At 40.2% G+C, this 14,799-nt stretch overlaps 2 protein-coding genes across 3 annotated transcripts; one reads left to right on the forward strand and one right to left on the reverse strand.

The window, feature by feature from the left end:
• The first annotated feature begins 411 nt into the window (after positions 1 to 411).
• On the forward strand, positions 412 to 7,384 carry egr2a (early growth response 2a). Of its 2 annotated transcripts, XM_083543731.1 has the most exons (3): positions 412 to 824; positions 4,421 to 4,574; positions 4,821 to 7,384. In XM_083543731.1, exons 2-3 carry the CDS (start codon positions 4,430 to 4,432, stop codon positions 5,840 to 5,842), a joined length of 1,167 nt encoding a protein of 388 aa, XP_083399857.1. In that variant the 5' UTR covers positions 412 to 824; positions 4,421 to 4,429; the 3' UTR covers positions 5,843 to 7,384. The 2 variants fall into 2 exon arrangements, with proteins under 2 accessions (XP_083399857.1, XP_083399856.1); XM_083543730.1 differs by lacking the exon at positions 412 to 824 and having other exon boundaries at positions 3,688 to 4,574.
• Positions 7,385 to 8,063: 679 nt separating this feature from the next.
• Positions 8,064 to 10,859, reverse strand: adob (2-aminoethanethiol (cysteamine) dioxygenase b). The gene has a single exon (XM_083543799.1). It carries the CDS (start codon positions 9,990 to 9,992, stop codon positions 9,222 to 9,224), a length of 771 nt encoding a protein of 256 aa, XP_083399925.1. The 5' UTR covers positions 9,993 to 10,859; the 3' UTR covers positions 8,064 to 9,221.
• Between the last annotated feature and the right edge of the window lie 3,940 nt (positions 10,860 to 14,799).

Here is a 14,799-nt window from a genome sequence, read left to right on the forward strand (position 1 = left end):
GGTGACGGGGGGCGCGCCAGTCTCTAAAACAGAGTTACACTCATTCATTAGAATTACAGACTGGTTCTTTCCATGTGTGTCATTATTTTATTACATTTCCTAATCTAGGTTCCTGTTTTATGTAGTATCTGAAATGCACCTCATTGATCTTATGATCAATATGGGGCCTACTTAGGGGACATTTAGACTGCAAAAGATCAGGATTAGAGCTTACAAATCAAGTGTACTTGATTTATGAATGTTTATAGAAACCAACTGTGTACAAACATTAGGCAAGTAGTTTCCTAAATTCCTAGACATGTTCTGACTTTGCAGCACTTTGCAGCCTAAAAATGTTTAACTAGAGTTAAACTGATATGCTGATAAAATCACTGATATAAAAAAAACCTCTAATATGTGCTATTGGTGAGAACGCGTTCTGAAAAAGGTCAGCTGTTAGGAAAACCACGCCCTGAGCATGATATGCATATGTGACCCAAACACCTACGGACTCCCCCCGGCAAAGCAACGTTTTCTGGTCCAATCTCCTAGCTCTCTCCCAAACCTTGTTCATTATCATAACAATTTCCACTCTGAGGATGTGTAGAGGTGGGAACAAACCCACTGTCTGACTTATTCAGTTGCTTCCTGCAAGTAGGAAATGTATATGACTGCTTCTAGTCTTAAAGGTTTATGAAAGCGTGTGTAATTTTTGTATGTGTGTCCTGAGTGTGTTTTGGCAGCAGGAGCAGAAAGGCCTGAGTTACAAGCTTCAGTGGAAATTTTGTAGCTGAATAAACCAAAGAGCCACTGAAGGACTGAAAGAGCCTCGAGTAAGACATTTGGTAAGTGTTCAACTAAGTTGTTTGTAAAATGAGTGTGTAATGTGTATAGCTACATATTTGTCCTAATACTGGAAAATCCATACTGTCATTCTGTTTTTTAAACGAAATACGACCAAAAAAGTATAACCAACAAAGAAGCAAGCTTTGTGGGATTTTGCATTATTTTGTAATGGCATTAAATCATGTAAAAACAAAGTTTTTTTTATTATTTAAGGGTATGACTGATATTTGACTGACTACATAGATATGAAATGTAACAATCTTAATATACTGTATGATTCTACATTATTTAAATACAACTAACCCTAAAAACTATTACTTAAATTAGATTGTTTTCCTGAAACTAAAATCAAGATGGAAAATTAAACACTACAACATTTAAAATAATCATTTGAAAAAACTTATCGGTTAAAAATGGCCCAGATAGCAGTGTTTTGGGGTCCAGTGTGTCAGTAAACAAAAAAAACATGCATTAAATATCAGTCTGGTGTGTAATGAAAGGGAATAATCTATTTGAAAGAAATCTCTCTGTGACGTTTGATTAATCGGTGTGTGCAGGGGTCGACAGGCCCCCATGCAGCACCACGGCACACGCAAACAAAACGGGTGGTGAAACATGGCTTGGCGTGGGCGTACAGGGCATAAGGGGCATGGGAGGGGTACAGGGGGCTGGGAGTTGTGGAGGCTATGTCAGACAATCAAAAAAGAACATTAAACCAATATGCTAAACTTGAAATTTTTAAATTAATCCAATTAACCCAATAGCCCAGCTATCTATCTATCTATCTATCTATCTATCTATCTATCTATCTATCTATCTATCTATCTATCTATCTATCTATCTATCTATCTATCTATCTATCTATCTATCTATCTATCTATCTATCTATCTATATATATATGCATGTTTTTATTTATCCCAATTATTTATATTCCTTGTAATTTAGTACGCTTTAGCTTTTATATACACTATTAACTTGTGCCTATTCTCTTCTGATAGATTTAAATAGAAATCTAAAAGCGAAGCTGGCAATGCAGGCACAATAGGAATACATTTTTGTGCCTGTGGGTGTGAAACAAAGGACAAGGACATGGAGTGGGATTGAAGCTCTGCCCCCAACAATGTTGAGGCAGGCAAGCCTGAATCCGAACTCTCTCACTATTTCAAATAAAAAGCATAAAACTGGGTGTGAAAGCCTTAAACACATTCCCATGTAGTGCACTATTTGCCATATGGAGTTTGTCTATTACAGAAATAGCCAGTGACTTCCACAGAACACCAAAATCCATAGTATGTGTGTCATTTATCCTGTACACTGAAATGCATGTGAATTCCTCAGGCAGCCTACAATCATTTTATTAAGTAAATGACAGCAGAGAAGACTGATTTTCTTTAAAAGTCATTACAACCCAATGTATGTGGATATTATAAGAGCTCATGGGATGATTTTTAGATTAGCCATTTATCGGGACTGCAGCATCTCAGATGACAGGAGGGGAATTGATGTAGTGTGTATTTAAGTGTGGAGAGACAAACTCTCATTAGTGAACTGTCATCACACACAGTGTGTCTGAACCGTCACATTCATCTGTGAGTGGCATGGTTCTTTAATTACAAGGTTCCTAAACTTAATATAATTCCAGCTGCTCTGTTGTACACCGACGTACACACAAACAAGACAATTAAGAAATCATATTTCTCTTAAAAAATGGACAGAGTACAGTCCAGAGAGATAGATAACTCAGACATAGACTAGTTGTGAAACTGGTTGCGTCACTTTGGGTTGTGTGAAGCGTCGGTGAAGACATGTGCATGCATGTGTATGTGGGCGCGCAAGAAGCTAGGAGCTCGCACGAGCTCGGCAGGGAGGAGGGAGTGGAGCGGCAAGCTGTAGGAGGGCAAATCTATTCAGCGAGGAGAGCCTCAGCTTTGGCTGAGAATCCACAGAGAAGGGGCTGTTCTCTTGTGTGGGTGGCTACAAAATTAGGCCTCAATCACAAGTACAGCAACTGCTCGATTGCTCACGCCGCCAAAGATGAAAATAGATCACGGTGGCAGAAAAACAAAGAATGACGACAAGGGGTTTGATGCTGTGTCAGAGATACTGTATGTAAAGTGTCTTCCTGCCATCTCAAAGAGGCAGGGAGAAGTCATTTTGCATTATGGAATTGTTTCATGGTGGTACAGTTGCTCTCAAATCTATATAGAGCTCACTAAGGGTTTCCAAATTCGCCTGTGTCATCTTTGCCATTACTTCATATCCACATCATAGAAACACTTATTGAACTGTATCGCAGAAGGAAAAATCTGATTTAATAGTGGTTTATAGTTGGTCTTCAAAAATTGGTATTTTATTAGTTTAAGTTGGTGGAATGGGTGGGGAAGGGGTGTTCATGGGGGGGGGGGGTGTCTTGATCATGTATTTTGCAGTTATTGCTTGTCTGCATGTTTACAGTAAAAGTTCGCAATTTTAATAGTCCAAGACTTGAAAACAAGCTTAAAGAGGTGCAAATTAGGTACCTGACAAAGGTAATTTTTGTTCTTGTTTTGTATAAACAGCAGAACACACTTAATAATATAAAATAATATGAAAATGTATGGAGCATCTGTCTTTTCATTACATTTGTAATCCTTAACTGTATCCGTTCAAATGTGTTGTTGTTGTTGTTGTTGTTGTTGTTGTTGTTGTTGTTGTTGTTGTTGTTACACTGAATCATGCACTCTGTATTAGATCTCTGAGTTACAGGCTGATTTTTGAGTTTGAAACAAACATAAAAAAAATGATAAACCACAACAGGCTTTAAAGAAATAGATCGTTCATCTGTATTTTCTCCTCAGTGATGTCCTTAATATAAAAAATATATATTTCCGTTTTTCCTCCAATCCTACTTTCCGTCATTCAGTCAACATGATTCCACTGTATTGTGGTTATGATGTTAGAATGGGTTTTTATCACAACGAGTTGGTTTCCGACCCGAAATTTCCGGATGTTCCATTTTTGGCCAAAAGGGGCGTGTCTCTGGCCGCCGGATGAGATCCATCTATGGGAGTGACCTGACCGGAATTCCTGATTTCGGATTAGGAAAGTTATCTGCTCGTTCCTCCTCAACCTGCAGAGAACCTGCGCAAAACCCAAACAGCCAAAGTGAGGAGGGAAACCTCCCACTCACAAACACACTCACAGATGCGACCTGAAATGTGCACAACTATAAAAACCTGACGCTAAAGAACAACTGATGTGCATTGATCCCCAGTCGTGTCCCAGCGCGTGCCTCCTATTAGTCGCCCAACCTTCTTTTATCTCATGTCCTTTTATGGTCAATGACGTAGCACACATTGAAAGCGTCCTTTAAAAATGCCTACGAACTCACGAGCCTCGGTTACAGCGTCGGGCAACTGAGGGGTGCGAATTATTAATGAGAGCAGCGAGCAGTTCATCATATTGAAGATAACATAATAAATCGAGACCTCAGTTTTGGTTGTTTCTATGTCCTAAATTATAATGCCTGGGTAACCCCTGGAGTGTTTTTTTTTTTTTTTTTTTTTTTTTTTTTTTTTTTTAAAGCAGTGGGGTTTTAATTGAGCAACTTTGCAGTGTGTTAAAATGACAGCTAACAGTGTGGATAAAGTCGCTGAAACGCTGACTGATCTGATCCGCTCCATTGCACCGGATGCGTGTCCTATTGATGAGATCGCAGACATACCGAGCGGCTTTCCGCATGTAAACGTAGGAAGCGAGGCATCTGCAGGTAAGCGCGCAGATAGATCTGATCCAAGCGCTCTGCTTCTCTCTAGATTACGAGTTGACCTGTGCGAAAGTTACATTGGATTGCACGTTTTTTATGATGAGGATGTGCCTAAATAGTCTCATGACAGAAAAAACATAGACTTCTAATACAACTTCTTGTAATGCAACTTGAATGAACCACAACATATACAGGAAGGTATAACGTGGAAACTAACACAATATCTCATGTATTTCTTGTCGGATATAGGTGGTCTTGGCACGGACAGTTTCTCCAAAGTAAAGCGCTTTGGTGACTTTATAGACCCGAACAGCACTCAGAGTCCTTCTGTCTCCTACACGGGTAAAATCTCCATCGGCGCTCAGAGCGCACACGGCAGCTGGAACCCGGACAGCTTGATCAACTTTGTCTGCACTGAAGTCCAAAACGCGACACCTGCTCTCGCATCCCCTTTCCCTACCTCCTCTCCAGGACCTACGGACCTTTCAGTCACGCCACCTTGTGCCAAAGCCCACGAGAAGGATATGGAGCACATGTACACATCAGCTCCAGCTTACACCTGTAGTGCGGATGCCTACCAGGACCCCTCCACCTACCTGTCCACCAGCACATGCCCGTTAACGTACCCGTCAGCTTCTTACACATCTCCAAAGTCCACCATAGACGGTGCGCTTTTTTCCATCATACCTGAATACGGAGGATTTTACCAGAGCCCCAGCCAGCGAGACACGCCCGTGTTCCAGGACCGAAAACCCTTTTCCTGCTCTCTGGACTCCGTTAGAGTTCCTCCTCCTCCCCTCACTCCACTGAGCATGATACGAAATTTTACTCTCTCGTGTCCCTTGGACGGACTGAGGCCACCCACGGAGTCTAACCCTCAGAGTGTCCCGTTGCGACCCATACTGCGACCGAGGAAGTACCCGACCCGGCCGTGCAAGACCCCGGTCCATGAGCGGCCGTACCCGTGTCCAGCTGAGGGCTGCGACCGCAGGTTCTCGCGCTCCGACGAGCTCACGCGCCACGTGCGCATCCACACCGGCCACAAGCCGTTTCAGTGCCGCATCTGCATGCGCAGCTTCAGCCGCAGCGACCATCTGACCACGCACATCCGCACGCACACGGGCGAAAAACCATTCTCATGCGACTTCTGTGGCCGTAAGTTCGCCCGAAGCGACGAGCGAAGAAGGCACGCGAAAATCCACCAGAGACAGAGAGAGAAAAGGGCGAGCGCTCCTCCTGCCCCGACATCAGCAGCTCAGGGGGGCATGTGAGAGAAATTAACCAGAGAGACAACCTGGACAACCCTGCTGACCACGTGACATGGAAATGGCGATGGATAGAGGAACTTGTTGACCCACTTTTAGCCCCAGACATCATATTGTTTTAATACGTCCCAAATACTACCTTACTTAACCAGGACATGCAGAGTTCTTCAGTGGCATGTGCTAAAAAAAAAAGGCATCCACACCTTACCTCCCCTTTATTGGAGTAAACCCTGTTTCGCATATTAACGTCATACTTGGTCAAAGAAAAATCTGATTCAATATGATTATCAATATTTTACAATAATAACTTGAGGCTGGTGTGGTACAGCATGTCCAAAATGCTTACTCCAGTGAAAAAAACGCATCTCACCAATCAGGACCACTGCAAAAAGGAATCTCAGTGTTAGCAAGTGATACTTGAAAATGTTACCCTCAGAGACTGAAATTGCACAGGGCCTAGACATTTGGAATAGAAATAAACAAAATTTTAGGTGAATAATTATATTACATTTTATTTTACTCCCACATGTAATAAATACAAATGTGGTTAGCATCACAGTCTCTCTCTCTCAGCTTACATCCAGGTAGGGAAACTGTTGACTCCCACTGTGGTCTCCTTGCTCTCTCATTATGGAATATATTGTGAGTAAATAACTATTGAATTGTCTTTTTTCAGTAGAGATTATTAAATCTTTTCCATAAAGTTAAATTGAGGTAAGAGGCTGAACTTAAAATAATAACAATGTTAAAATAATAACAATAATAATAATGTTTTCTTGGCAGATACAGTTTGGTGTGGGTTTTTTCTTAACCTATATCCATTTTAGCTAACTACTTATCTTCCCCTACTTCACCTAAATTTTTATACACTAGGTTATGGTTGCTTGAGGGAAAAAATTCAGAAATTGTTTTCCAACATCCTTTACTTCAAGCAGTTTTGATAATTTCGTTGTTGTAATTTGCCTAAAACACCTTAAACATATTTATATTGAAATGGAGCACTCTTGCTAAAAAAATAAAGAAAGAAAGAAAAACGAAAAAAAAAGAAAGTCCCACCTTCTGCATGTGCCTGGTAAGAAGTGGTATATAAAACAGTATGATATAGTGCAGTACTATGAGATATCTGACCTGGCCTGTGTGTACAAATCCAAGGCAGCTTTATATGAGTTTTATGTATGACACTGTTTATGTTTTTCACGTGATCAGGAACAAATCGCTGCTGTTGCAAGTACGTTATTTCGTATGCTTTGTTTCCTTGAAGTCTACTGTTTTAATGTTTATAACTGATGATTCCTTTTGTGTAACATTCACAGATCACTTTATACAATCAACTGCTGCTTTTCGTAACTGGTGAAGTAACACTCACTTTACTACCTTACTGTGATTTTTCTTTTTTTTTTTTGTGCTGAGTTTTGTGAAACTGGGCCAATGCTGAGAACTTTGTTTGTTCCTAGTGTGCCCTCCTAATATTGTTTTGTACACAAACGAAGTGTGTCCAAATCATGCTTGGAGGTGTGGATCTGTAAATAATTAAATTAATACAATGGAGATTTGCTGTACATGTGTTGTAAATGGGCAAGGTTTGAAGAGTCACGCATTACACAAGCCCACCACTAGAGGGTATCCTTTCACATCTTTGGGTAAGACAAAAGTGGAAGGTGTGGGTGAATCCAAGATCCCATTTTTTTACCTTTACATTTCATATTTGGATTTTCTCCTGATCCGAGTTTAACCACATGTATTTACACAGACAAATGCATTTCTGTCAGAATGAATTTTGCCTTCATGAATTAATATGCAGCTCAGAGCATTGCATTCAAACACTAACTTACACAGTTCTTCACTTTTATTTAGTTTTGTTTCAAGGTCATGTAGGCCCCTTTCATAACTTTTCAAATTTGACTAGTTCTAATCATCATGGGCATTTATGGAACGAGTACATCGGATTAATGTACACAGGTAAAAACATGGCCACCTATTTTATTGATCAGATATAAATATTTAGAATACATTTTGAGTGAATTAACACTTTCATGTGTATAATTTCTACCTGGATGTTATCCTGTACTAAGACACACAAGAATGTGTGTGTGAGAGATAAAGAGAAAGAGAGAGAGAAAGAGAGAGAGAAAGAGAGAGAGAGAGAGAGAGAGAGAGAGAGAGAGAGAGAGAGAGAGAGAGAGAGAGAGAGAGAGAGAAATTTTTTCTAGAATAAGCCAGGCGTTACTTTAATGAAACGAGATATTTATTGTTTAAAATTGCCCCAAATTGTTGATTCCTCAACACAACACTACAATGAATCATTTACAAAACAGTTCAAGCTTCAGTCATGCAATTAACTGTGTAAGTGCCTAAAAAAACTCAGCGTTATGTCAGGTATTCTTTAGCAGTAGTTCTGAAATCCACTTGCTTCACACAGTTGTCAATTACCTTTAGGTCATTACCCAAAAGTTAAAACAAGTACCAGGATGTTGTGCTCTCTCTCTGTGTGTGTGTGTATACAAATAAATCTGGCTGTAGGTGTTTGTGTCACTGTTTACTGTCAGGTTACCAAAAACAGATGAACAAGTTGTAAGCAGTCTATTATGTTTGTAAGTGGGAAATACAAGATGCCTTTAGAAATAAAAAAAAAAAAGCATGGTCAAAAGTTTTGTACATGAGCTTTGGATTGAACATTCTAAATGACCCACTTTATGTCTGTTTGTATTCATACTTTTAGGCTGTGACCCAACAGATGAGACTGCAGCACTGCAGCAGAGTCTCATTTGATTTGGGCACAAAGTTCAGAGTGAAACTGAAATGAAATCTTAGCTGCTAATCTGGGATCTTAACATACTAGCTATCTAATTACTCCTGTAACTTCAGTAGCTTTGCATGGACAAAACATCAGGCCAGTGTGTATGACATGCTGAAATGTACATTACCAAACAGGAAATCAGGGTCCAGTTAATTAAAGCCAGACAAAACAAGCCATTGGTGTGGAACTATATAGAAATGTTTGGTAATTTAATACAGATTATATTGTAATGCCTGTTCGACCACAAACTCAATATACAAGAATTGCAAGAAACCAGGCCTAGTCCTATTATTTGTTGAACATGTATATATTAAAATAAAAGACTATAATGAAGGAAATTTGCTTTGAAATAGCTAACATTTATACACGTTATCATTCAGACAAAAAAAAAAGGCAGCCTTAGCCAGGCATGCCAGATCACAAGTGTAATAGTGAGACACAGCAACAGGGCCATGAGAGGTCAGAAAATGTGATTGTTCGCAGTTCACAGTCCAGCTTGTTTTTCGGGACAATACAGTGCCATGACAAACAGAAGTCAGGTTTTTAAAGACCTGCCAAGTATTTCCTTCATTTTCAATGGTGATTCCTTCACAGAGTGACCTTTGGGCCAGGGTATTGCTCAGCACCACACCAGAACTCACTGGGTTGAGGGATTTCCATGAGCCATAGCTCGCTCTGCTCCTGGTCCCCCACTTTTCTGTCTGCACCCTCGGGGACCTGCTGCAAAACTTTATAATAGTGGCAGTCTCTGCCGTCGTCCGGGTCGTACGGTGGTGCCAAAATATCAAGGAAGGCGGTGGGTCCGTCGACGGCCTCGATCTGGTGCAGGTTGTCCCTGTGGGGGGATAATACACACGGGGGACTCTCCTCTGTGTACTCGCCGACTGAGCGCTGCACGGACAGCCGCATGGCGCTGTTCTGGAACGGGAGAAGCGGCGGGTTGTGCTGCCTCCCGCTGGCGCTGTCGGCCGAGAAGTCCAATCTGTCGTAACAACTAACCCTGACCTTGCCGTAGAGCACTTTGAGCATGCCGTACATGTTCGGGTGGTCGTGGAGCGGGATGCAGGAGCCGTGCTTTAACAGAAACACCCCCATGCTGAACGAGTCCGTCTCGCAGATGTGCATGTAGGTAACAGGCGGACCGAGGAGCTGCGATGGTGTTGGTGGCGGACAGCTGCTCTCCACACACCGGGGGACGATCTTAAGATCCACCGCCCTGACCTCCGCCAGCAGGTTCCTCAGTTTGCTCTGATTCTCCACAAACGTCTTGCTTTCCTCACTCACCGGGTTGCGGAAGGTCGCTAGCGCCTGTCGGGCAAGTCTCTGAATCAAGGAGCTCATGTTGTCCTGAGGCATCATACAGCAGAAGATAAATCCACTTGTCCTGGACGCTAGTTAGCAACACTGATCAGAGCCCGAGCCTCGTAGCAACATTCAAATAGAGGCGCAAAAAAATCTCCAAAGCGAATCGACTCACTTTCAGAAGCGATTAAACACAAAATCAACAATTTACCAAAAGCACGTTACATGTAGTCACGTACAACAGTTAAGCCGCACCATTCATCATCACAGCAATATCCCCATATACAGCGATCTGATCTACACGTCCGCAGTGACGACATGGCCTCTTGGAGCGCTTTGAATTATGGATAATGTAGTCCTACAACGTCGGAAGCGTTCACAATTCCAGTTGTTCTGAACCTAGAACATCTGTATCATTATGGGTTTAATCTTCCAGCCTTAGACATTAACAAATTAACAAATCCTTCGTTTATTCCGAAAACCCGAGCGACAATTCGGAAGGAAATATTTCTGCGGCACACTACAATACCCACAGTATCGTCTTGTTTTTGGACAAGCACACATGGCCCACACTTCTCACGCACAGGCCACAGGCCACAGACCCCCAGGGTAATAAAGTCTCCACGGAAACACCATCAATGGTATAACCAGGGCTGTGCAGAGACCCTTAACAGGGGCAGGTGAGTTTAAAAATAGATTTCCAATAAAGGATGGTGCAATACATACAACATGACGACATGTGTAATACACCATTTCAGAAAATATCACCATGAAATTATCACACGTGTAGACTCAGTGAAAGGAACTTTTTCCTTCTTCTTCTTTCTGTTTCTCCCATTAGGGTTAGGGTCTCCATACCCCCCTGTCCTCTACATCTGCCTCTTTCAACCCAACTACCTGCATGTCTTCCCTCAGCACATCCATAAACCTTCTCCTTGGTCTTCCTCTTTTCCTCCTTCCTGGTGGCTTCATCCGCAGCATTCTCCAACCGATATACCCCATGTCCCTCCTCTGCACATGTCCAAACCATCTCAATCTCGCCTCCCTCACCTTGTCTCCAAAACGTCCTACATGCGCTGCCCCACTAATACACTAATTTCTAATCCTGTCCATCGTCGTCACTTCCAATGAAAACCTCAACATCTTCAGCTCTGCTACCTCCAGCTCCACCTCCTGTCTTTTACTCAATGCCACTGTCTCTAAACCATACAACATCACAGGTCTCACTACAGTCCTATAAACTTTTCCTTTCACTCTTGCAGATACTCTTCTATCACAAATCACTTCTGCCACTGTTCTCCACCCACTGACTGATCAACTTTATTCCCCTGTAGTTACTGCAGGTCTGCACATCTCCCTTAAGATCATTCCCAGCACACTCCTTCTCCATTCCTCAGGCATCCTATCACCTTCCAAAATCCTGTTAAACAATCTTGTTAAAAAGTCAACTGCCATCTCTCCTAAACATCTGTACCCCTTAAAAATGTACAGGATTTGAAAAGCTGCTGGGTGCTTTGCCATTCTGGAGCTAAAGTGGTTGATACTGTATTTCAGTGTGGTGGTCACTTTGACAGAAGAAAACCATGAAATATTTACTTTTGTGTACAATAGGGAAAAAAATACAATCAACAATCTAAACAGCAGCTACTAGTGATTATAGATTTAGGTAGGGCAGGACAATATTAATCATTAATTAGGAGGCCATAATTCTAACTATATCGTGTAGGCTACTAACTAGTCAATGTTTAGAGTTTGTATTTGCCTAGCTGCTTGTTCAGAGACACCCCGTCCATTTTAATAGGAACACCTGGGCATCTACTCATTCATGCAGTTATCTAATCAGCCAATCGTGTAGCAGCAGCACAATGCAGCCATTCATGAGAGAGAGATTTGGCGTATGTACACCTCATGCAGAAAAATGCAAAAAGAATTATCTCTGTAACTCTAACTGTGGCACAGTTGTTGTTACCAAGTGGGCTGTTTGAAATAAAAAAAAATTAAGTGAAATGCAGATGGATTAAGGTCTGCTGACTGCTTTGACCAGTCTCAAACATTTCTCCTCTGATGAAGTCCTTTGCATTGTCTTTCTGCATGATGAAGTTCCTCTCAAAAAGTTTGATTGAATGCATTTCTCTGTTACAGCCAGACAAGGTTTCTGTAGTCTTCTGAATTAATTCTGCTGCTAACATGATGAGTTATATCAATAATAAGGATTAGCAAACTGGTTCAGACATGCAGGCCCAAGCCTTGATATTCCTTTCAACATGTTTTACATGCTTTGCTTGTTGGTCTTTCCATTACTTTATCCTAACTTAAGTTAATCTTGGTTCTATATCTTTGTAGCTCATCTTTCTATTACTTTGTAAATTCCTATCTGGGCTTCATATTGTAATTGTTGATGAGTGGTTTACATTTTGTGAAATAACTTTCTTTGACTTCTTCAGATGGTGCAATGTGATCCCTTGAAATCTGGCCTTTACAGCTCTCACGTTGTTTTTGTCTACTGTTTTCCTTTGTCAAACTAATCAATGTCTTTCATTTTCCAGGTCTTTTGCAATGTTTTTTGATTGATTTTCTCTCTCTCCCCATAATTTTTCCTTTCATAGAAAGCTCTCTGGTTCTGTTAATGTTAGCTGATCCCTAACAACAAATGCAGTTTCCACAGGTAAAACTCAGAGCTTAAACCAAGAGTATACATTCAGAAGTAATACTTATTGAAACGCATCTATTTAACACATCAGGGTGTGAATTTCAGCAAAGTAAAAGCTGAAATTACGATCTTTCGTCTCCAAACTCAAACATAACTGTATATAGTGTATAGCAAAACAGCTGAATTGGCCTTGCTGTTGCAATACCTTTGGATGGGACTGGTATTACTAATCTTTACACAGAAATTCAGATGTGCAATAAGCAAAAACAGATATCACTTTTTATTTTCCATAAACAGAAAATGTGTAATTGGCATACAGGCATGAATCACTTCAGCCTGGGATTGTTAAGCCAAATATATTTATAACAAGAGAGACATGTGGACATTTTAGTCATCTTAGTTTATATTTATTCTTGTATACTTCATTCCAGAACACTTTTATTTATTAACACTTTGTAACCATAAAAAGGCAAAACGAGTGAATAGAAAGCAAGGGATATTTCCAAATCCTATAATGGCATAATAAAGTTACACATTTTTTGGTACTTTTTCTCACTTTCAATCTTCCACTTTCTGCATGGTAACCTCTTTTCTGAGTGAAATTATGATCTAATTGATCATAATCTATGATCGATGGTTTCATGGACAATAAAAAAAAATCAAGGTCTTTAAATAAGAATGTGGGCTGTTAGGGCTCTGTATATATTTTTATCACTGAAGCAGAATTAAAAAGGTATTTTTAATTCAGAGAGCTAAATATGTATTAAATGTCATTTGTAAAACATGTAAGAAAACATCTAAAAAATGTAAATGTGAGAGGCCACGGTCCTGGTATGCATAATGTGATGTATGACGTTAGCTTGGCCCTTAAAGGCTTCTCCCTGAGCTCAGCTCTAGCCCCCAGATAGAACAAAGAATCAGAGCGCAACACTCCAAAGGCCTCCATACACATTCTCTGATCATCAAGGGTCCTGGAAACACACAAAGTGAATGGGTCTGAACCCTTTACTGAGTCTTTTCTCAGTAAAGCCAGGCAATGCTAATTACAGTTTCTAATAGAGCCGTATTCCAGCCTTTTTCTTGTTAATTATGAGTTTGGTTCTTCTAAACTTTTGTTAATATGTATTCCATCTTTAAGATCGCTATTGTTTCTGGCTCAACATTGAGCAAACTAAACAGATTTTTCTAAGAACATGGGTATTTTATCCATTTCTGTTCACATAGGCCTGTCTGCAGTTAAGTGTTTTTTAAATCAGAGAATGAAGCTCTTAATAAAGCAAGTCTAATGAGACGTGTATGTTTTCTAACAGGGCCTTGATTGTAGGTGTCATTGTATTTCAGTAAATGACCTACTTGCTTTTAAAAATCTATGATGAAATCTATGAACTTTGATGCATAGTTTCTTGCTGGTTGCTATGGCTTGGATAATTATACTGTATCTAATGAAAGGAACTTGATAATCAGTTATTATCAATGATCTTAAGTGGGATCTTTAGTGGAAATATGCAAGCACTCACTTTGGTTTAAATTTGTTTGATACAAAAAAAAAAGAAAAGACTAGTACTCCTCCTTCACTTGTGCAATTTATTTCTTTATTTTGTTTCGAATGCCATGCATTGCAGTCTGCACTGCTTTCAGAGTACAAGTTAAGAACATATATGCAGTAATAGCATGCTGATAATGTTATATGGCAAAACTATGAAAATATTTTTTTATTATTAATCACAGAAGTTCAAAATGTAAGAAACAGGTACAGAATGTAAATTTGTATTTTAGCAACCATGCAGTCTCATTGTGCACACTTGAATATTGGTCACAATTTGAACTTCCTTTTCACATGACTTTCTTCCTACTCGCTGGTTAAAAATAACCACGATCATCATCGGTCTGAAAATCATAGCATCATCTGATAATCTGACTCAAATAGGATATAGGTTGTGATATATTTAGGTGCATGTACTCCACACTGGTTAATGCAGTACATTAACTTACCAATAACTTAACACTAGGTACACATGCATGTAGCCCATCTATAATTTATTTTTACATTTTCTCCTTTACTTGTCTGTCAGTATTCAATTGTCACCACCAGTGACTAAATATTTTTCTCAACACTGACATGTGAGTGTCCAGATTTGGTCCAAGCTAAAGCAGAGATTCTAGTTTTTAAACATTGTGTACACAAACTGGCACTTTATTAGACACTAATGCACA

Source organism: Silurus aristotelis, assembly GCF_946808225.1.
Source record: "Silurus aristotelis genome assembly, chromosome: 6".
Taxonomy (NCBI): domain Eukaryota; kingdom Metazoa; phylum Chordata; class Actinopteri; order Siluriformes; family Siluridae; genus Silurus; species Silurus aristotelis.